This window comes from Atractosteus spatula, chromosome 11 (genome assembly GCF_055471065.1).
Source record: "Atractosteus spatula isolate fAtrSpa1 chromosome 11, fAtrSpa1.hap1, whole genome shotgun sequence".
Classification (NCBI taxonomy): Eukaryota; Metazoa; Chordata; class Actinopteri; order Semionotiformes; family Lepisosteidae; genus Atractosteus; species Atractosteus spatula.
Window position 1 is genome coordinate 36,459,005 of NC_142716.1, and position 21,782 is coordinate 36,480,786.

Here is a 21,782-nt window from a genome sequence, read left to right on the forward strand (position 1 = left end):
TACTGAGCTTTGAAAAGCTCAATAAAATCTCCGGTCTTCGAGAGTATAGGTGGAATGAAAAGCCGCTGAAAAACTCAGGTTTAGACTAATATTCTGAAGGCTAGAAACTCTTTTAAACCCCACAAATGTTATTTTAATGTGAGAATAATTCATATCTTTGTTACTGCGAGACTCCATCGCTGAGTTAGAACATCAAGATTATTCTCCCAAAGTGCTCTGGGGTGTTTTCAACCTGGAGGAGGGAAACAAATTTCTTACCCAGCATTTTGCTGACATAGGGCTCGATATCGACGTCCTGTAAGTGCTGGAAGGTGTGAGCATGGAAGAGCCGCAGGGTGGAATCCAGGCGAATTGACACCCAGATACCATCGCCCACCCACGCCAGCTGTCTCACCTGGCTCTCCTTTCGAGGATGAGCATCGAAGGATTTCTAAAAGGAAAGAACAGCAACGACGAAGAACTGTAGTTGTAGTTTTCTGCATCCAGGTCATCGTTTTTGAAGAAATTTAGCAAACCATTTTCCCTTTATACTTTCTGCTCTCACACAGCTTTGCAACCAGATCATATCAATTAATGACGTATGGAAACAGGTGGGAATACACTGTGCCAAACGCTATCATCGTAATCTCACTGGTTAAATTCCACCTGGTCATCAATGCTAAATGAGAGGAGTATTGAAACCTTGCATCAGGCATAAAACACAAATTTATTTTATCCCTTTTTACTATTTATGAGATGAAGCTAGTTTAAAAAAAGAAAATGGTCAGTAAATATGCTCACCTGCAATGACATCCACAAGATAAGGAAAGTATAAAAATAAGGTCAGAAATGCATGTCACTCCCCCCTCCCTACTCACCTCTATTTTCATGGCTTTGGGCTGAACCACGTAGATTTTATTTCGGTAGCCACACCACACCTTGTCATGCACCACTGACATGCAGCGAATGGAGTGATGGGGTCGTCCCAGGTCCAAAAGGTGGTAGTTTGTTAGGTCCCACTGCCCATCTGTGAGTAAAGATACAGAGGAGGTTCCGTAACTCAAGGATGATGTGTGCCTCCTCAATGACCCTAATAGCCTTTGACACAGTCTGGCCCACTCGTCTGAAGAACAGACTTGGTTTTCCAGATTTCCGTGAGCAAATAGCTTTTCACTGAGCAAATTTCTGTTTAGTGTTTATCTGTGAGGATATACTGGTCTTACTGCTGTACCTCAAAATCACTGAGTGATCGCACCATCAGGCAGACATTAGCAGTACTGATGTTCGGAGTCAGCAATAACAATCTGCCAAAGACGACACTATTTTTTAGAATTTCCCGAGCTGTACTCTCAATTTTTAGGGGAAAAAATTTCACCAGCATTTTTCAAAACAACATATCAACTATCTTGTTACATACACTGAAGGCAATGGGAGTGTCATTTTACCAGTACCAGAAGTTATACTGTAACCAAAATATGTTTTCATGTTCTGTGTTGTTTCTTCTTACCTACACCTCGGTGAAAGATGGCCAATGTCCCATCAGCCAGTGCAACTAATACCCTTCCTTTGACATGTCTGGGGAAAGATTAACAAAAAGGAAAAAATAGGATTGTAACTTTAAGAAAGGACAAGAATCTGCTAAAGTGATTTTGTATTTCTATTCAAACCAAAAATACAAAATCAGCCTATAGTGATTGGATGCTTGTCACACATACATCAAAGCAACCCATCTAAGAAAATCTATATTTTTCTTTTTTTTTTTTAAATATTGAAGTCTTGGGTTAAGACTTCTCCCAATATGTGATATGCTTTTCTCCCAATATGTGATGGTCAGAACCTTTCAGGTTTGTATTTTGAAATGCATTTTTAATTAAAAAAAGTCTATGCCAGTTAATTTGTGATTTCTGAAAACCTAGCATGGATGTAACTGTAAATTTTTTTGTCACAATCAAGTTTTATGTGCAGTGCAAGTCAGGTGATCAAGATGGAACAATGATTCAATTCTCATTTTGCCCACTAGATGGCCCTTACTAACTGTATAAATTCAACAAGTGTCTAAGTATTGTTTCTTATTGCTGTGTATTGTTTTGTCCATACATTGACTTCCAGTCATACTAAAATGAACAACAAAATAGATTGGAGAATTTGTACCAGAGAACTGTCACATACAGTAGCTATCGAATGAATATGACTGAAGCATTTTTACTTTTAATTATTTTCAGTACAAAATATTCCTGCATGTCCTGAGCACGTTTCTTACATATAGATTCTTATCAATTTGTTTAGCAAGTAAAGAGTTAGGCACTCAAAACGCTTCAGTGGGTAGGCATTGATCATTCTGGTAATGGAGGCTAGTCCTGCTGGCTGTTCTCTGAGGAATGGGACTGTATGAATTAAGCAGATGAACCAGGGCTGAATGGGAGAGGGGCAATCACGAGGAATATCAAAAACAAGTGCAAATAACACAGAGCTAAGACAGGGTAAGAACATCCAACATAAACCAATTAATAACTTCAGTGAAGAACACTCCCTCATAGCAAAGCACATACTACTAAACAACTGTACTTACACAATGCTGAGAATAGAGTCCTTCAATTTTATTGAATGGAGACACTTCCTCCACTGAGCCACTGAAGAGTGGACGTACAAGCTGGAAAACAGCAAAGTGGCAAGCACAAAACTCAGCTACAGGAACCAATTCACTACATTTTATTGGGTACTACTAGAAGTGTTGACAATAATAACGTTCAAAAGTGCTCGCAGAAAGTCTTAGATCTTTGGATATAACTGTGAGCTATTTTGTAAATATCCAATCTCACTCTGCTAACATTACTGGTATTATTTTTCCTTAAAAGGTGTTAATTCCTCTCTCAACCTGACCTGTTATCCACTCTAGATTGCTGGATCATTGATAGATTACTCCTGAGTTACACATGTGGGGTAGATTTCAGATTTAAGTTTTTAGCTGCTGTAGAACATGACTTCCAAAAGCATGTCTCACCTGATATGTCATGTAGAATAAAACCATCACGCCAGTGTCCCATGTCAGAAATGTATTTTACTCCCATTGGAGCTCTCTATAATCCTTAACTTTTAATTTTCATGTTTTTTTTGGATATGGAAGTATTTCTAAATATGCATTAAATGGCTATGAAATTCAATCATTCAAAGGCAATGCAGAACTGTAATGACTATCAGAATGTTCTGATTTTAACAGCTTTTTAAAGAAGCTCCGCTGTCAAGGCCCATAAGAGATGAAAAGCTGAATCATAATGGAACGTGCTTTGAAGGGACAGCAAATGAGTTCTGATTTGGTCTTTGCAGGTGCACCCCTCAGCAGTGAAGCCTACCAGCCATTCTGAGCTCCAAGCCACATGGTGGGCAGGACACTGCTCATCTTCTGTGCCTCCTCTCTCATGAGATCCTGCTCGTCCGGCAGAGACGTCACGCCATCCTTGAATAAGTCAGACTCCCTGCAGGCCAGCGTTAGGGTTAGTTTCTTATTAATTACAAGTTGGAATGGAGTGTAAAGGTCAGGTTCTCTGGATTTTTACTGAAACTGGTATGCATGCAAGACGAGACGGAAAGTGAAGCAGATCTCCACTGCAACAGAGCTCAGAAACTAAGCAAAGACCTGATCAGTACTGGGATGGGAGACCTTAGAAAACCAAATTGTTGGTATTAGAGGACCAGCAGGTGGAACACTTCCCTTGGACCAGACACTATGCAGGCCTTCAGACTAGATGTTATACCAAGGTCCTGATTTCTTGTCCATCAAGATGCTATGGCACAGTTTGGAAATTTATGGTATAAAATCAAGTGTCCTGGCTAAACTCCACTCCGGACCTACACAATCTGACTGACTTTCCTATATTTGTTGAAGCAATTTCTCACTTCTGCACCTGTTCAGATCTCTGGTGAGGCAGGAGGTGCATAGTGACAACCACATCACCCAGGTGGGGGCTGCACTTCAAAGGTAAATGTAAATGTGAAGCACTTCTTTGGAAACTTCCATATAAATACATGAAGGCATTATTAACATACATAGCTCAACACACTGCTTATCATCGCCTGATGAAGCCATTCTCCAGATGTGTCCCAGCTCTTGAACCCTAAACTATCTTTCACCTTGCTGGCTGCCTGCACTCTGCTGGGCACCTGTGTCAAGCCCTGCGGAATACATGAGGCCAGGAGGCTATCTGGCACGGATATTTATGTTCTGATCCGGTTTTGCCTTGCATGCACTTGTGAAGGCAGGGATCAGCAGAAGTTTTAATTTCCTGTACCTTTGCGGGTAGACGGGGGTGCTTTCGGCAGAGTTCTGCACTCCCAGAGGGTCTGTGAAGACGTGCTCCGTGTAGATTCCTGGCTGGCTGATGTCTGCTCCGTCATCCCCTGAGCCCGCACTGGCTTCGGTCGCTTCTGTGGCCTCCTCCGCCGTGGGCACCCCTCCTTCCACTGCGCTGTTCTCAGCACCCGTCTCTCCTGGGGAAGGGAAGGATCATGCGCACACAAACCAAAGGAACAATCGGCAACTAACACTCACCATAAAAAGGCCAGAAAAAAAGCTGAACCCATAGACAAACTTGGGATAGAAGCAGAAATCATCTCCACAATTTCCCCCCGTTTCTTTTCTCCTTTCCCTGTCTTACATGTTTCTCTTTCATTAAGCATTTCAACCTCCTTCATTTCTGCCCTGTCTGCAGGACAGGAACCTGTTGTGTCACACTCAGCTGTGTTTAGTCTCCCAAGTTACTGCATAAAAATAATATAAAAATTAAACAGCAAGATGGTCAGCTCTTACTAGCAGAAGACAACACTCAGATTAACTTTTCAGACAGCATTTGGAGCGACACGAATGTGCATATTGTGTACACAATGACAAGGTATAATGTAACTTGAATATAGTCTATGGTCATATCCTGTATTATACAATATGCTTATAGGTTTTAACCAAAACAATACTTCCACAAAATCCTTTAAAAAATAATAAGTGAAAATAAGTGTTGCTTGTGGATATAACTGTGCATGCATACCACAGTACTTGCAATACACTCACAAGATTTACTACAGCTTCGCCCCAAAGAAGGACATTTTATGCTGAAGCACTTTTTAATTATATTTATCTGCGGTTGTATTATGCACCATTGATTCAGGTTTGTTTTTACCAAACTGCAATGCACATTTCCTAACAAGGCATTTACAAGCTGCAAAACACAGACAATAAATGATACGAAACAAGACGCCTATAGCTCTTCAAGTCTGGCAGAGGAAATACAGAATGTCAGCCTGCACTCTACCTGTCTGGACGTCTGGGATGGGGGAGGCAGACACAGGGGTGCTCTCACTCTGTGGGATGGTGGCTGTCCCCTCGGTAGTACAGCCGACTACAGTGATTCCCCCCAGCATGCTGTCGCTGCCCGCAGAGCTGCTGCTGGCCACGCTGGCTGTCAGGGAGGCACTGTCCGCTGCCCCGCCCTCTGCCTCCTGGGGAACCTCTTCCCCGGCTGGGTAGTCAGTCTCTCTGGCACCTGCGAGCACACACCTGCTTGTCAGCGCCTCCCAGTGCACAGCGCTCTGCTTCTGTGAAAGTGTCCTGAAGGGGCTACGCAATATGCAGGCCATTTCGTGTGCATGGCGCAGTTCATAATTATCTTAATGAAATTATCCATAGTGCAGGACTGATTTCAGGATGACATTTTTCTGCACTTTGCAAACCAATGTAGAAATGCAAAGCATTTAACCAGCGCCAAGCTTCATAGGTTTATAGGAAACATAAGACTTCACAGGTGTAAAACGGGACACAAGGAACTTCAATGTTTCAATTTATGTTTGCAGTGAATGGTGAAGAGTTTTAGGAGAAACACAGTTTTGATTGACTGTTTAGATGCGTTAGTCAATCAGTGCAGTCTTCACTGCATGTGCACTAGGCACTGTGGTGCTTCCATTAGGATCTGGATTGCCATATAACACAGGTGAGGAGCTGACTGGGACAGTGTTCTGTAATGGAAATGGCTGAAACGAGCATCATATTAAGAAATTAATATAAAGAGATAGTTATGACATGATAACTGACAGCTCATATTCTATTTTTTTGACGCAGTGTCCTGACGAAGGCTTTTGTTTACTGAAAAGTTGACAATATTCATTAAGGGGGTGTGTGTTCTTCTCTTTGTTTTGTTCATAGTATCTAAAATTTAAGCAAAAAGGAAAAAGAAACCTTACCTTAGGAAAATGGTCCTGTTAAAACGTCATCTTAAGAGATGTCAGAACGTGCATGTATTTCTATGTGGTCCTGAAAGCTAGCTGTACATTTACCTGGCACGCTCGCGATGCACAGGACGTGGGAATTGCACACAAAGAAGTTCTCCAGAATATTGCCAGGCTGGTTGGCATCGATGACCATGACTTTGGTGGTGGAGTGAGTGCTGGTGCAGATCCACACCAGGCTGGACAGCTCCTCGTGCTGCCGTAGCTCTTTCTCCTGCTCCTGGGGGACACAGAGAGGCAGGGTGACATTCTGCTTCCAAAGGCCCAGGGGCGCCTCGAAACAGGACAGGATAATACAGAGTCTTTCAAGAGCAACAAAATCAATGCGGGAATTAATCATGCTCGTCTCGTACTTAGCAGGTGTTCTGCCAACTTGTACCTGCATCGGCTGAACTGTCTGTCAGGAATAACTGAATGTATGGTAAATCCAAAATGATAAACACGATAATCTCAGTGTAGCAGAAACTTTAAAACTCTGTATGAGCTTAAAGTGCTTTTCTGATCCATAGGACTAGATGATCAGCCTAGTTAGGCTGAAGAGGTGTGAAGCATACCCCTGTATTAATGCAGAAGTAATTCACTTGAAGCAAATACAAACTGTAAAGAATTTGTCTATGGTACAAAAAAATACATGTCTTTATTAATAACAGTGATGATGATATATATAACTGATACAATCTCAGTTCAGGTATGTATGATGCTTACTATGCTTAAAGCTGCTTGAAAATCTGAATTTGTTCCCACAAATAACTTTCAGTGGCTTCATTACTTTATTGGTCACTACTGTTAATCTGAAGATTCAAACCCCCAATTTTTCTGGGATAGCCAAAAAGCTCCTAGATTCGGTACGAATGCTGAAGAACACGAAAAGATGATGGTTCTTTCAGGTGTTCCTCAAAGACGCTGATCTCCGATTCATGCTGGAAAGCAGACCTTGAGCTCCTGCTCCAGCCTGTCCAGACTGCTCTGCGATCCTTTCCTCTGCCTCTGCCTCTCCGCCTCCGAACTCGCGACGTCGTTGTAGAAGACGCTGGCCCCGACAATGGAGCCGCCGTCGCGGGTCTTTCCTCCGGATAAGTTCACGCCTGCAGCGCACCACAGCTGCAAAACACACTCTGCCGGTCACTGCAGCTCCAAAGATGACAGAACGTGCCCTTCTGCTCACTTCAGAAATCCCACCAGAATGAAAGCCAAGAAATTTGCAAACAGGGAAAGTTGACAATATACAGAAAGGTTCCAGACTCTCAGCCACTGGACATACATTTTCATCACTAAAGATAGAGTACACATCTTTTGCAACACTTCTATTACCAGCTGCTGCTGCTGTCATACCTTCATAGAAGCATCCTTCTCATCCAAAGGTCTAAGGAACACAGGCACAGGCAAATTCTTCATCCTGCTTTCTGCCTGCCCGCCATTCGCCACCTGGAGACAGGAGAAAGATGAGAAGCCTGGCTATTTCACCAAAGTAGATAAACAATGTTCTATGACACAGTATATAAAACAAATAGTGTTAGCACAGGGCCCATTTTGCTTTTCGAATCCTATTGAAGTGCAATATACTATTAAGTAGTACATTCAATTTTTATCTATGTTTTAGTGCATTCCTCCAGAAAACAACACTGTGAACACACATATCAAAACAGTTCTCTGTCTAAATTTTTACTGTCAGAAAAAGAAAACAAAGGCCATACCAATACTAAATAAATATATAGGGAAGTATAAAATGCATGTTGTTGGCACAAGGCAAAGTCGAGTGGTTATATGCAGGTCAAAATGCTGAAAAAAAACAGTCCTGTACAGTCCTTCTATAGGAGGAGCTCCAGGGCGGACAGGTAGAAGCACAAATGCAATGTAGACATTTTTGTTTTGTTTCTGGTGTCAGCAAACTATGCAGTTTTGGTTTCTGATTGAACTGTTCTTGGCGAGGTACAATTAGTTTTTGCACTGACAAGTGAGTGACAGTGCACCTCCATTTTGGAAGTCTTCCATCCCATGCTGTTTATTATGATAAAAAATGCTGAGTGCCATATTGTGCATTACGGTGTTTAAGAAAAGACAAAATTGAATTACTGCCTACCTTGTACTTCTGGGGAAGACTCCAACCGCAGGCCTGGATCCTACCATCATCCTTTTGTACATGGTCCTTCACCTGCCTGTACTGCGCCCTCTTCTGCTCTCTGCGTGAGGCCAGATTACCCGAGTCAATCCTGAGGTGGACAGAAGGAAGAAACAGGATGGGGGAAAAAAAACACATGAGTTTCTGCAACAAAAGCACATTCTGGGCTGAACCCAAAGACAGCTCAAACACCCCCATAGGTACTTACTCCTCATTGAGAAAGTCAAACGCTTTTGATTTGTCGCTTGGTAGCTGAGATAAAGTGCTGCTTCTTTTCTTGACAGTGGGGGTGATGTGTGAGGTGGGTGCGTTGTATTTGACGTTAACTGGTGGCTCGGGTTTCTTGGTGGTGTTGCTTGAGGGGTTGAAGAGCCGGCTAAAACTGGTGGAGGAAGGAGAGAAAGGAGACAAGGAGACTAACAGAAATTCAGAGACAGGAGAAGAACTACGATCAAGGCCACACAACACGAAACCGAAAACCTTTCATCCCCATGCAAATAATTCCATCCCCAGGGAGCCTCACGGTTAACCGATGGAGATTAAAAAGCAGGACCAAGATTCCCCAAACACCAGCTTTCTTCAAATGGTGCACAAATCCAACCACAAATCATGAGTTGTAAAACCTTTTTAGGTTTAGCTGTATTTCTGACCTCATTCCTTTCTTGTCTGGAGAAAATAAAAGTCCTTCCCTCTTCCTGCTCAGGCTGGGGTATTTTTCTGAACTTCATGCAAATCCCAGGACACTGCAGCCAAGCTATGCCATTCTATTCAAGCACTGCGCTGCAGGCACAACATGCATTGCCACTCCAAGAATAGCAAGCGCTGGACTAACAGGAAAATGGGGACATGATTCTATCTGCCTGCTGCATTATCCAACCACTGCTAGGACTTTATTCCCTCTCAGATTCACAACAATACGACTCTTGACTAAAATTAAACTACTACTAAATATCTGCACTACCGTACTACTACTTTGAGCGGTAGTACAGACGACTAAATTGCTTTTTCTAAGCCCTTTAATCTGGATATGCTCATCACTATCACAAAACTAAAATAAATTAACAAGGTTGTGCGCCTGTGCTAGAAGCAAATGAGAAAATTGGTTCACTGTATTCAACATGACGATGCTGTGGAAAAGATTATCGCATTTGGAAGAAAAAGACAACTGAGGCTCTAGCTCTCCTCTTAGCCTTCCTTATTTCATCACAAATATATTTAAGCAAAATACTTAACTGCAGTAATGATGTGCACTGACACCTGCCAGTTTCACATAAATCAGTAAAACGAATTTAGATCTTTAAACTTTAAAGGTGACTAATGACAACAGCGTTGTCACCCTGTAGCCTGATTTAGTCAGATTTCAGAAGTTAAGCAGGGCAAGCCCTAGTCAGTACTGGAATAGAAGACCAACTACTCATAGTACTGATAAGGGAAACCAGGTTTCTGCTGTAACTGGTGTGGGAAGATCAGTAGGTAACACTTTTCCTTCTGGATTGAATTTCTAAGACAAGACCCAAAACCGAGACATGGCTTTTGTACTGTAGAGGGTGCTGTTCTTCAAAAGAACCATTAAGCAGGAGCCAACTTGGTTATTAAAACAGCACTGTTCAAAAGAGAAGGAGTATTAACATTAGTGCCCTGTGTAAATTCTTATTTGGGCTTGCACAAACTAGCCTAAATTTCCCCGTTAATACAACTGTCTGAGCAGCAAGGAAATTAATACTGCCACACCCAGCTCAACCACAACAGCTCCTTTAAACCAACAGGATAACGGAAGGCTGAAGATGGAGTGGGGTGAGGAATATATTCCTGAAAGATGCAGAGTCAATGGGAAAAAAATAGAAGAAAAAAGGAAACACACCAAATCCATACCCAAACATTAAAAATAAAATTCCACAAAGGGATACCATTGGAAGGGGCTGCATATTTTTTTAAACAAGGCTACAAAAGTCCTTTTACTTAAATGGATGCCTGTCGATCCCTGAACCATCACATTTCTTAAACTGCAAACAATTTAAGAACACTTTTTTTAAATTAAGTACTTCAGAGTCTTATACACACACAAACAAAACATACTGTATGAAGGGGGACAGGGTCTTCATAGAACTACAAAATCTTATTTTCATATAGTTTTGCTGTTGTAATTCTCAATCATTCTGCAGTGGACTTTTGAAGAAAGTACTCAAAAACACTCCCACTAAATAATATGGGTTAATAGAGTGTGGGCCTACACAATTCCCTATTATGCTCTTAATCCTACAGAATGGATTAGTGTGGGCAGTGGTTGTATTTTGGCACTGACTTCTAGCTGGACTCCAGAAATTCATCTGAGCTGTCTGGGAAGGACAGATCAGCAATGAAGTCATTGAGACAGACAGCGGCCCCAAAGCTGGTATTCCTTGAGTTGGGTTATTAGGGAACGTGACCACACAAAGATAGGAATTTGATGAATAAGATTTACCTACATCCTGGAGAACAAAACCAACCAAAAAATACAAAAGACAAAACAAAGGAAAGGCAGTTTGAATATTCATTACAAAAAATGAACTGTATGAGAATTATAAAAGTATTTAAAAAATGTTTTAAGGAACAATGTAAAAATGCTTACAATTGCCAGATACTGGATTTCTTCTTTTCAGAATAAGCTGGGCTCTCTCTTGAAGCTCTGGGGCAGTTGAAAAGAAACAGTGGAATAAGATACTGATGAGCACATTAATCTCATTTTGCTGATAGAAAACAGTCTTGTTTGTCTAGCAAATGTAGCTAAGAGTATATTAAAACCAAAATTTGACTTGTTTCAGACATCATGTATCATTTGCATCATGAACCAAAGACCTGTGGAACAGAAAAAGTAAAACAAGTCCAGAACTATCTTAATTCTGTTGCACTGATAAAAACAGCCTAGCAGTAATTTGTTTTCCTTCTGTTTACTGCTGTTGTAGCAATTGCCCTACTCCAGGCCCACCAGATGGATCCCAATTGATTGCTTACCTTGAAATGTGAATGAACTGCAAGTTTGAACTGAAAGTGAAGGATGGTTTACAGTGTCCCAAAGTTTATGTGCAGTAGTGCAAACTCAAATCCAAGTAGATGCCACTACCCTCCGTCAACAAATGGGGACAAATGTAACATGCAGTTCTGTACAAGATCTGCTCTGGGAAACGTAACTGCTGGCAGATTCTGTTCAGCTGGGACAAAATTATGAGGGTCTGGTCTCGAGGCCTTTGACTGCATCAGGTGACAGAGCATTTTTATTCCATCTCATCTTTTAGTCAGCTGCAGGAGTCAGTGGGACCAAGACTGACCCAGTTTCAGAACGTGAAAAAAGACTCATCTTGTAGCTGCTAAGGCTGCTGATACATCATTAAGTTTTTTTTCTAAAGATGACTCTAAGAGACACTACTAAATGATGTTCTGAGAAGACAGTGTGTGTTTTTTCTCACCGGATCATCTCAGTCCACCGCACGGCCTCCTGGAGCTCCATGAGCCTCTCTTTGTACTGGTTCCTCTCCATCAGAACCCGGGCCATCTCGACACGAGTGAACCGCTTCCTCTGGGCTGTGGGGACGTCGCTCTGGCAGGAACAAAAATATTATATCTCGATCATAAACCCACAAGACCATAGGTAAGTTTGAGGGTAACAGAAGGCAGCTCAGCCTCTTGTTCCTTGGGTTGCATGAAAGATACCATCTAAAGGCCCTGTCAATCTGCTTGAGTGTACCCAGTGAAACTGCTGCCATGGCAACGATAGCCCACAACTCTTAGCTGAGAGGCCCATCACAAATCTGATCCTTAATCTGCCTGCTATCTTGACCTAGTTTCTTTGACCTTGAAGGCATATCTGGATTTATCATTGTCAGTCCCTTCCAGAATTCTAAATACTTCTTTTAAATCCCAGTAAAGTCATAGTACACTACACATCTGTATAAGAGGTTTTGAAATTAGCAGTCTTTAATTAAAGATTTTCACACCAAAAGACTATTCATCATTTTGCCAAAAACAAAACTGTTTGGAGGCTGCCTGACTCATACAGCACTGCAATGACACCTGAAAACATTGTGAAAATTCTATAGATTGAACTTGTGACAAAATCACATTGTGATTCATGCATTGTTTTCTGTATGTTAAGAGATATGCATGTCCATTAAGTCCTAAACCACATAAATGTGAAAAACCTTTCTTGGAAAAGAGGACACATTTCTGTCGTGTCAAACTTACATCATCCTCCTCCTTAGATTTCTGCTTTGCTTCTTCCATTTCAGCACGCACCCTGTAAGACAAAGCATTCTGGGATCTGAACCCCTTGTGTACCGTGTGCTGTCTCTGTTATCGTTCTGACTCTACACTGAACTATTTTTCACATTTACCTGTTCTCCATATTCATTTTTATCCTACAGAAAAGGAGAATGAAACTCATAATGAATTAGGCGTTTTAGCTTCAAATACTGCACATGTAAGAAAAAAAAGTCACTTTTTTGGGAATATTAATTTAGGCTTGTGTAAAACTAATGTGTAAATGTTTTTCCTTCACACATAGTATTTAAATCCTAATTGTGTGTGCCAGACCCTAGATACAGGAAAAGATGTGTTAATTGATGCATTATAAAGAGAATCCTCATTTTCAGGTCTCCCTGCAGTGACCTGAGGCATGAACCATCTGTTGTGCACAGAATCTTCAGAACAGGGTACTCCAACATTTCTTCAAAAACAGAATAATTAGGGAGTTGAAATTAGGTTAATCCAAAACAGTTTTAGCACATGTATGAGAAAGGTGTGACAGTTAAATTGCTGAAGTAAAGTGGAGCTTCACACAGTTTTTGAGAGACGTCTTTCATTTTAACTTTACTTCCATTACTCAAAATGTCCTACCGCTAATTCCTGGAATTATCCTGAGAGGGAAAAAAGGCTTAAAAAAAGGATTGAATGGACGTGTGCCACTTAGTTCTGGGGTCCTGGGATTGATTCCAGAGTGTCAACGCTGTGTAAATCTGCATGAACTGAGGGACTATACAGATTCCACAAAAAGTGCTCTGGTTTCCTTTCACCTTTAAAGACATGCTGGTTTGGTTAACTGGTGTGTAACACTATCACAAAGCCCAACATACTTCTAATATTGGCTCGTCTGGCACCTCAGCATTTGCAGTGAACAGTCGTGCACAATTCGTGTGCCAGAAGTGACTGAAGCTGCACTTACTTCTTCAGCTCTTCCTCCAGCTCCTTGTTCTTCTCCTCCAGTTTGGTTTTGGCTTGCTTGACGGCCTCCAGCTCCCCCTGCAACACCTCCTTCTCGCACGACAGCTCGTCCACCTTGGCGATCAGGTCATTCTTCACCACGTTCAGAGCATTCCTGTGTGAGGTAGGGAGGGCAACGGGGATTCACAGGGGTCATTGGGGTTTTGGGTGTTAGACCATGTGCCTAAAACACCTAACAAAAACGCAAGGTGGCCCTTCAGAAAGTGCAGAATTGTAATGGGAAATCAAAAAGGCCAGCATGACTTAAACAGGCTCTAGATATGGTATAGAATCATAACAGAATCACAGTGCTATTCTAACAGAATATAGTGCTATGGAACCTTACTCACAAATGACAATGACTTCTAAAACTTCCTCCCTTACAATTTAATCACCGGAGCTCACCGTCTGAACCTTTGAAGGATCACAGGCGGGGCAAGGAATGTGGACTGTAGAACCATATGCTATTTTTATACACCGATACCACACAGTGCCTACAGCAGAGGTTGCAACAACTGGACGAGTAATGCAGTTGTCAAAATGACCCTGCAAGTACACAGGAACCTAGCAAGTCACAAGGCTGGGTGACAGAAGACTGAGCCCAAACTAATTCTTCTGGCACTTTTAATTTAGTGCCAATGTTATAGTGTGACATTTGACTAAAACCCTAACTACCTGCCTACCTGCTATTGGTGAACTCCTGTATTCAACCTGATCTGCAAAAAAGTTTTTACTGCTCGAGTCCTTTCCCCCTAACGACTCTTAAAAGTTTTAAAAAGAAAAAACTACTCAGGAAATTCAAGGACTCAATGTAACTTGCTTCCATAAACCAAGAGCTGCTTTCTGACCCACATAAACATCACGGTTTTGTGGTTAACAACCACTCTTAAGGACTTCCAGTAGAGTAACAAATATGCTGCAGCCAATGGCAGCTAAAATACACAGCAAGGCCACAGATAATCATTCTAATAAATGTGAACCTTAGATGCTCTCAAGTGCTAGGGTAATGTATAAGCTCTGAAACGGGAATTAATTTCTACTGTATGTGGCAGCTGGTGATCATTACGAGAGAGGACTTTAATCTCCTGCTCTGAACCTTATTTAAACGCACAGATGTCAGTGCCAAATTCTGCATGCTGCCTTCCTAGTGCAGCTACAATAAAAACCATGGATTAAACATTATGCAAAGTGCTTTTAATATTTTCTATCAACAACACTGAAGACTACATTAAACACTGAAGACTATTTTAAATAATACAGTACTAGTGTAAAAGGCTGTTCATTGTTTTACCTTTATTTTTTTGATCAACGCTACAAAACCCACAATCCCACCATCAACATACTTTGTCTCCAGGAGCTGTGTGTTTTCAAGGATGAGGTTTTCTACTTCACGGCCCATACCTGATGAAAAGAGAAAGGGATGTTTCCTTAGAAGATGCTTTGGACAACACATTTTCAATTCTAGACTCCTCAGACTTTTATATTTTATATTAATAAAAGACTTGGCATGGAAAATGTGTTTCACTCTGGTTCCAAAACCATCTGTCAAAACTACACAGTGATATGATAGGATGTCCATCTTATAAATGAATTTATTCTGAGGCTGGGTTGCCAACCAACTTTCTTGGTAAGTTTTACCTTATGTGTGGATTCAAAACTCTCATTGAATACTGAGATCGCAACATCTCAAGGATGGATTTATTAATTTATCAGTGATCATCTAGTAATGTTTTGCTATTGAAATTAGGATTTTAATTTTTTTATATTGAATGATATTAAGAGTTTCCATTTATGAACATATAAAAAAAGGTTTCAATGCTGAAAGATATTGAACATTTTCCATGGACACAAAAAATTGAGAACCCCTTATTTATTCTCCTATAATCCTATATCCTGTAAAGCTATACTTAAAATCAGTAGGTAGGAACCTTATAAGTCTCAGAGTGACAGACATGAAGCACATGAACATCACAGGCTCTGTTCTACAGAGCATGTGATTCAAAAACACTTAGGTAAAGAACACAGTGAAGCAGATGAGGTCTTACCAAAGAAACTACAGTCTGAAAACCCATGCAATCCATGTAGAGCAGAGGGAACAGAAAATGTAGACAATGAGACAGAAAACAGGAAGGTAAGCTTAAGCTATGAGATGGACATATGCAGGGATCAAAGAATGTCAACAGATGGTATTTGAGTCCTGAAAATGGAGAAAAAAAATTGCAAGCGCAGAATTTTAATACAAACACCCCTAGTATCCTTTCGTCAAAGTCACAAACACTTCAAAAAGAACAGATGTTCATTACTTCAAAATGAACACATGAATGACACAAGGAAGTAAGCTGCATGTATTGTGATGTGTAATGCAATTCACCTACAACCTCCTGTAACAATAAAACATTCAAGGCCAATGTTTGCATTGGGATTGTAAAGTAAACACTGTAGAGAGAACCTGTTTCATGGATTATTGCTATAAACTTTGATTTTTCTTTCTTTTCAGTAGTGGAGTGTCATATGGTTGCCATGAAAGACTGAATTAAAAATTATAGGCGTAGCTGAATTATTGACAGTTGTTTAAGGAACAGCTGGATGATTGGTCATCTTGCAGCGGACATCTCAAAATTGGGGAAAAAAAACTGATATGATAGAATCATCAAAGAGAACTCTGAGGAAAAGAAAAGAGAAAAAAAATGACAGAATACAGAGAAGACAAAGTATACACACCAGAGTATTCCACTGGAGGAACAAAGGCCCAACACAGAAGACGGCATGAAAAGAGAAACCCTAGTTAGCTTGACTGGACATTTATCAAATAGCTTGATGGGACTTCTATAAAACAAAAAGTGGGTTTATTTTCCTTATAATGTACAGAATTAAAATGGAATTCTTATGTTAGATTTGGCTGTGGAAAAGGAAAATTGGACTTTATTCAGAACGATTTAAAAAAAATAAAGACAGGCCCTTACTGTTTTTACAACCTCTCATTACTGTATTAACAGGGCAGCTTGCATTCAACATTTTATCTCCATCAAGGCGACTCTATTACTTCTACTCCAATGGAATAATTAATCAGTTAGTAATTAACAGTGCTTTCTACAAGTCACCTTTTAATACATAAAGAAAATGCAGACATTTATAGGGTCAACCGGTAAATTATTTTTAATGATAAGGTTTGTAATTAATCTCCCTCTTTAATTCAGTTTGTTTAAATTCCTTGGAAAACAGATGTGTTTCAAGTGAGTTTTAAAATAAGGCATGTCATTTGAAAATTCTTACTACAGATTGAAAAGGTAGATAGAATAACCCAAATTGGGATCCCCGAACACATTTTGTAACTCCTGCTCGTAATCTTGTTTAACTTCACACACCATCCCAGGGGGAATTTCAGTGGCATAATTTCAAAGGTCATGGTTTCTAGGCCCACAAGGGCATCAACCTAGACCTCTCTGAACCCCTGGGTAAGGACTCAGCCCTTCTACAGCACTGTTGAAACCAGACTTACAGGAAGTAAAGACTAGAAGGATTTCATAAGAGTTCTTTAGTCACAAACTTTACCTTTAGATTAGTTTGTGCTTCTTATGTTTTCCAAGACAAAAATACTACATTGATGGAATTCTCACTAGTGCTATGAATCAGACCATGTGGAATCTGAAATCCAGTTTAAATAAGTCCGATTTATAGATTTGGAATTAAGGGCTATCGGCTATCATGAGTTCTGAAACCCAATGGAAACTTTTCCCAGTAACATACAAGGGGGCTAATGTATCTATTGAATACCTGGTGCAATAGAAAGAGGCAGACACCAAGTTGGAAAGATTTAAAAAGAGGAAGACGGAAAGGCCACAAAACAAAAAAAGGCAGGCAAAACATTCAGCAAACGCTATTTTGTGCATGAAGTCCCACCAAAAAGCATTCCCGTTTTTATCCTTATCTACTAAGTGAGCTAACTCTGTTCTTTGATATGACCACAGGATCAGTTATGACCCAACAATTATAATGTATTTAAGCATTTTATTTCATTTCATTTTATATGCACCCTCCAAATGGGATTGATATACACATTGCTATAGGAGCAGACTGAAATGTTATGGACTCTGAATGCTCAGAAATGAAGCAAACCCTACATTGTTCTGCTCTACCTTCTACTGTATATGTCCCAGTTCAGAATCATTAAGTGCTAACCAAACTCTGCCCAGCCCAGCTGTGGAATGGAGAATCAGTGAAGCTCACGGACACCTGGGCTCCAGGGCACTGAATGAGTTTCTTAAGTGGTGCAATCACTATGGAACTTGTGCTCTGTGCATTGCAAAGCTCAAGTGACTGTTTAACTTCCAAAGGCTGAGAAAGAAAAAAAAAACATTGGCACCAAATTCTACTGTTCTTTCTTTATAGGAGCTGGTGGGTGAATTAAATTTTGATTTATTCATTTGATTTGATTGCTGCTCACACAACCATTTCTACTATGGGCAAGAGATTGAAACTTATTAGTGAGTCTGGGAATAAAAATTCCAAACACAAAAAACTGAGAGTTGGTGTCTATTTTTTGGGGAAAAAAATAAAAATCTATCGAAACATATTCTCCATTAATCTTGCTATTGTGAAATGAATTATAAAATGCTGATTAGTTCAACTACACAATTATCAACATAATTCCAATAAAAAAAAGAAAGTTTACAAATAAAAAAAACATTCTACCCATCTAGCTTCTTTGTTTGCTCATAGGCTCCAGTTGATTGTTGTAAGAAGCCAACTTTCGACAGGGCTGTGCAGCTTTTTTTAGACTACTGTTTTCGGTTCTAAATGTATAGTTTTAACAGGGTTTCCCTGTAGTTTTCACTCTTCCTCTAACACCTTTATTTTTGAGCAAGCAGTTTACTCAGACCTACTACATACCTGAAAACAACAGACCCAAAGGTGCACTCAGCCTGAACTTGCCTCCTGTGCAGAACGTCAATGCCAGGGATCTGCCTAATGAGCCCAGCAGCTTCACCACCTCAGTCTCTTACCCAGCAAGTCAGCTCCTTCGTCCACATCCCCGATTAGCCCCGATCCAGCAGAGGACAGCTCCTCAAACAGAGATTCTGTGTTCCGGTCAAACGCCTTGTTTTCAATGCCTTTGGTTGGAGTGCTGGTGGGGGGGAAACAGATGTTCTTATTGGAATTTCACACAGGAACCAGCCCATAGGAGAAGGTCCTGCAGAAGGGAGACTGCAGGAATTACCTATTACCACAACTGCTACCCCCGATTCCTCAGATAAAAGATTATCCTGAGAACTTGAGAACCACCCAGTAGTATCTGTAGCACAGGCACTGTTTCCTCACCTGGAACCTTTGTAGCCACTGAGGTCCATGTCCAGCTCTGGGGTAGACTCAATGATGGCCTGCACTTCCGACTTCTCCTCATTGTCAGCCAGACCTTCAAAAAAAAAAACTTTACTAAGCCATATGATCAGAATTCAAGTGACTTCCTCACTGAAAAACAATAACTTAGACAAATTCTACTATTTCCAGCTACCTTTTCTCTTGTAGTATTTTAAAGAACTATAACTACACAAAGGGTGAAGGATGGTAATATGTAAAATGACAGCAGCCTGCTGTTCAGGCACTGCTGTTTTCACATTCAGCAAGTAAAAGAACTGTGCGTTTGTGCACAGACGTTCACAGTTTCCTTCTGAGGAAAGACCCTCAGGCCTCTCACACCTGTATAATTTAATAGTTTTAATGCTGTCATCACTACTAGCTGGCTTATATGGGCCCTTGATTTTCTATCCCAAAAGCACTGTTTTTTACAAAAGTTTCCTTCTTCAGTTTATTAAGTGAAGGAAATAACTACCCAAAAACAAAATAAATGGGAAATAGACTGTTATTCACTGCATTTCATTGATATGAAATATACAGATACAGTACTGTGAGTCTTGCCACTAGACCTACCACATATCTGAGAGAACATGGTCTGAAACGCAACACTGCAGACTGGTCACTGATATTTATATTTTGAAATAAAAAATAAGAGCATTTTAGAAAATGTCACAAACTTTAGGCATTGTATGGATAATTGCTATATTCATATTCAAAAACTTTAAAACTATAGCAATTCCTGCAATTTGGTAAATATGCAAAACAAATATAAAACTTGGATGCTGGAATTAGGACATGGATTTTGAATAGACCAATCACAGCTTACAAGCCAAGTGACATTGGTTGGAGCGCAAAACATTTTTTCCCCATCAATAAAGAAAATCATAGTGAGGATGAGTAATGCAATTTAACATTTTTATTGCCAAATTTCTGCAGTTGTGAGAACGCTGAATGCTACATGTTACACATATAGGTCACCATGTTGGAATAAAAGCTTAAGTATTTTGAAACTAGGCTTTTCACTGCAGGGTGACTGGATTATCAAAATGCTTCTCAAACTAAAAGAAATGAACGTATTACCTATTCTGCATTTGCTAAGACAAATGTTGATGCCTAAGTACAGAGCAACACAGATGTCTCGGATCAGCAGTTTCATATTTCCTATCAGCTGTTCACTCAGAAAACCTGGTGTGACCAGACCAGAAACTGCAAATGAGTTTTCTTAACTGCTATAAAAGCACAGGCGACACAGACATTTATGACAGCAGAAAAAAAAGTAAAGGATCATATTTGCGGTCACAAACATGAAAGCCACTGCTTTTGTGTGAATTAAAAAAAGTTCTAATTTCTCCTCCAATCATGTCAGAAATACTGACTAGTCGTTCAGTGGCAAGAAACGTGAGATGGCTCAGAGTCCTTTGTGTCATGCAGTGCAATTCATCTTGGCAAACGTGTGATAATTAATGGGTAAATTTTCAGGAACAATCTAATTCTCCACCCTGCTCAGGGTTTGGTGAATGTGGAGTATATAAATACTGTCACGTTAGAGAGACATCAATGATAAAGGTGCTGCAAGTCACCCACAACCATCTACATGTATTTGTAGAGATTCCAGCAGTCCGAAACCAGTTACAACAGCATGTGATGTACAGAGCTCTTCTGTACATTAATATTTATAACTGTATCCTTACTGATGATGGTAGTTTGTCGACATCCTAAGACCCTCCTGCTTTGTACGTTAAGTTCATAGCCTCTGATGTCAGATGAAAATGAGAACCCTGCTCCAGCAGTAAGAAAGAGTGCAAAAAGATTGCACAAACCACAAATTCAGAGTTTTTTTTTGCTTCTGGGAATGACATTCACACACCTAGAGAGACCCATATACTAATCAATCATATTTTGAAAGGTGTTCATTTTGAAAGATCTCTTCAAAGAGCATGTTCTGAAGCAAGGAGTAAATCCCATTGTTATAGAAAGGGGATTGTTATAGAAAGACACCTAAAGACACCTGTTATAGAAAGACACCTAAATGTCACACTTTCTCTTTAATAAGTACTCACCTATAGAAACAGACCTGGTTCCTGGGGCTACTTGCACCTCAATATTCTTACTGCTCTCGGGTTTTCGAGTGCTGGTGTTCAGGTTTTTGTTTAACCCTTCCGTCTCTTCCTTCAAGGGCGTGTCCACAGAGGGCATGGCCACGTCTGAAGCCGAAGTGGACACAGGAGTGACCGACTTGGAGCCCGCCTGGCTGACGTCGGACAGTTCATCCTAAAACGAGACCCAACACTTCCCAGTTAATGGAAGAAGGGGGTGAGGCAGTCAGGGTCAGGTCTTTTCTCCGTTTTCAACCTCAAAGTGAAAACTGAAGGCAAAACAAAATCAATGTTAAATCAATGTTACAGATCACATGAACATGAAGGAGGCAGAATCCCATTAGCTAAAATACTTTTAGGTAAGTCTTTGTTTCTTGTAACTAAATAAAACAATTGGAAATGTGCATAAAATACACAAATTTATGTATGTGCAAACAGACATACATAAATCTAAGTCTCTTTAATTTTTATATGTCTGTGTCATACAGTATGGCTGGGCCAATTTATTTTGTCGATGCGGGCAAGTAATTGGTCTCTGTTCTCCCTTAATTTGACTGGCTATCTGTTAAATCTGGCTTTAAACCAGATCTCTCCAGTTTCATGAACCAGAAACCAGAGGGGTAAGTCAGACTGACTAGGACTCTGACCGGCTGTTTTGTGACAATGTTGTAACCAGAAAAGGGACTTTCCTCGATCCTGTCCACATAAAGATGCACAGTCTCTCACACGCA

The 21,782-nt window shown here is 40.4% G+C and overlaps 1 protein-coding gene across 12 annotated transcripts in view; it reads right to left on the reverse strand.

Moving 5' to 3' along the window:
* Window positions 1-21,782, reverse strand: part of LOC148823956 (C-Jun-amino-terminal kinase-interacting protein 4-like) — a 77,952-nt gene that overhangs the window by 6,558 nt on the left and 49,612 nt on the right. For all 12 annotated transcript variants that reach the window (XM_088926624.1, XM_088926622.1, XM_088926620.1 and 9 more), the window contains 20 exons: window positions 21,016-21,226; window positions 18,920-19,013; window positions 18,604-18,725; window positions 14,944-15,001; window positions 13,563-13,715; window positions 12,587-12,638; window positions 11,812-11,942; window positions 10,977-11,033; window positions 8,577-8,750; window positions 8,330-8,459; window positions 7,582-7,674; window positions 7,183-7,350; window positions 6,298-6,469; window positions 5,280-5,510; window positions 4,266-4,464; window positions 3,330-3,452; window positions 2,549-2,629; window positions 1,487-1,554; window positions 858-1,006; window positions 259-430 (listed from right to left, as the gene is read on the reverse strand). In XM_088926624.1, the coding sequence (XP_088782750.1) occupies window positions 259-430; window positions 858-1,006; window positions 1,487-1,554; window positions 2,549-2,629; window positions 3,330-3,452; window positions 4,266-4,464; window positions 5,280-5,510; window positions 6,298-6,469; window positions 7,183-7,350; window positions 7,582-7,674; window positions 8,330-8,459; window positions 8,577-8,750; window positions 10,977-11,033; window positions 11,812-11,942; window positions 12,587-12,638; window positions 13,563-13,715; window positions 14,944-15,001; window positions 18,604-18,725; window positions 18,920-19,013; window positions 21,016-21,226 (2,638 nt within the window). The remainder of the gene's footprint in view (window positions 1-258; window positions 431-857; window positions 1,007-1,486; window positions 1,555-2,548; window positions 2,630-3,329; window positions 3,453-4,265; window positions 4,465-5,279; window positions 5,511-6,297; window positions 6,470-7,182; window positions 7,351-7,581; window positions 7,675-8,329; window positions 8,460-8,576; window positions 8,751-10,976; window positions 11,034-11,811; window positions 11,943-12,586; window positions 12,639-13,562; window positions 13,716-14,943; window positions 15,002-18,603; window positions 18,726-18,919; window positions 19,014-21,015; window positions 21,227-21,782) is intronic.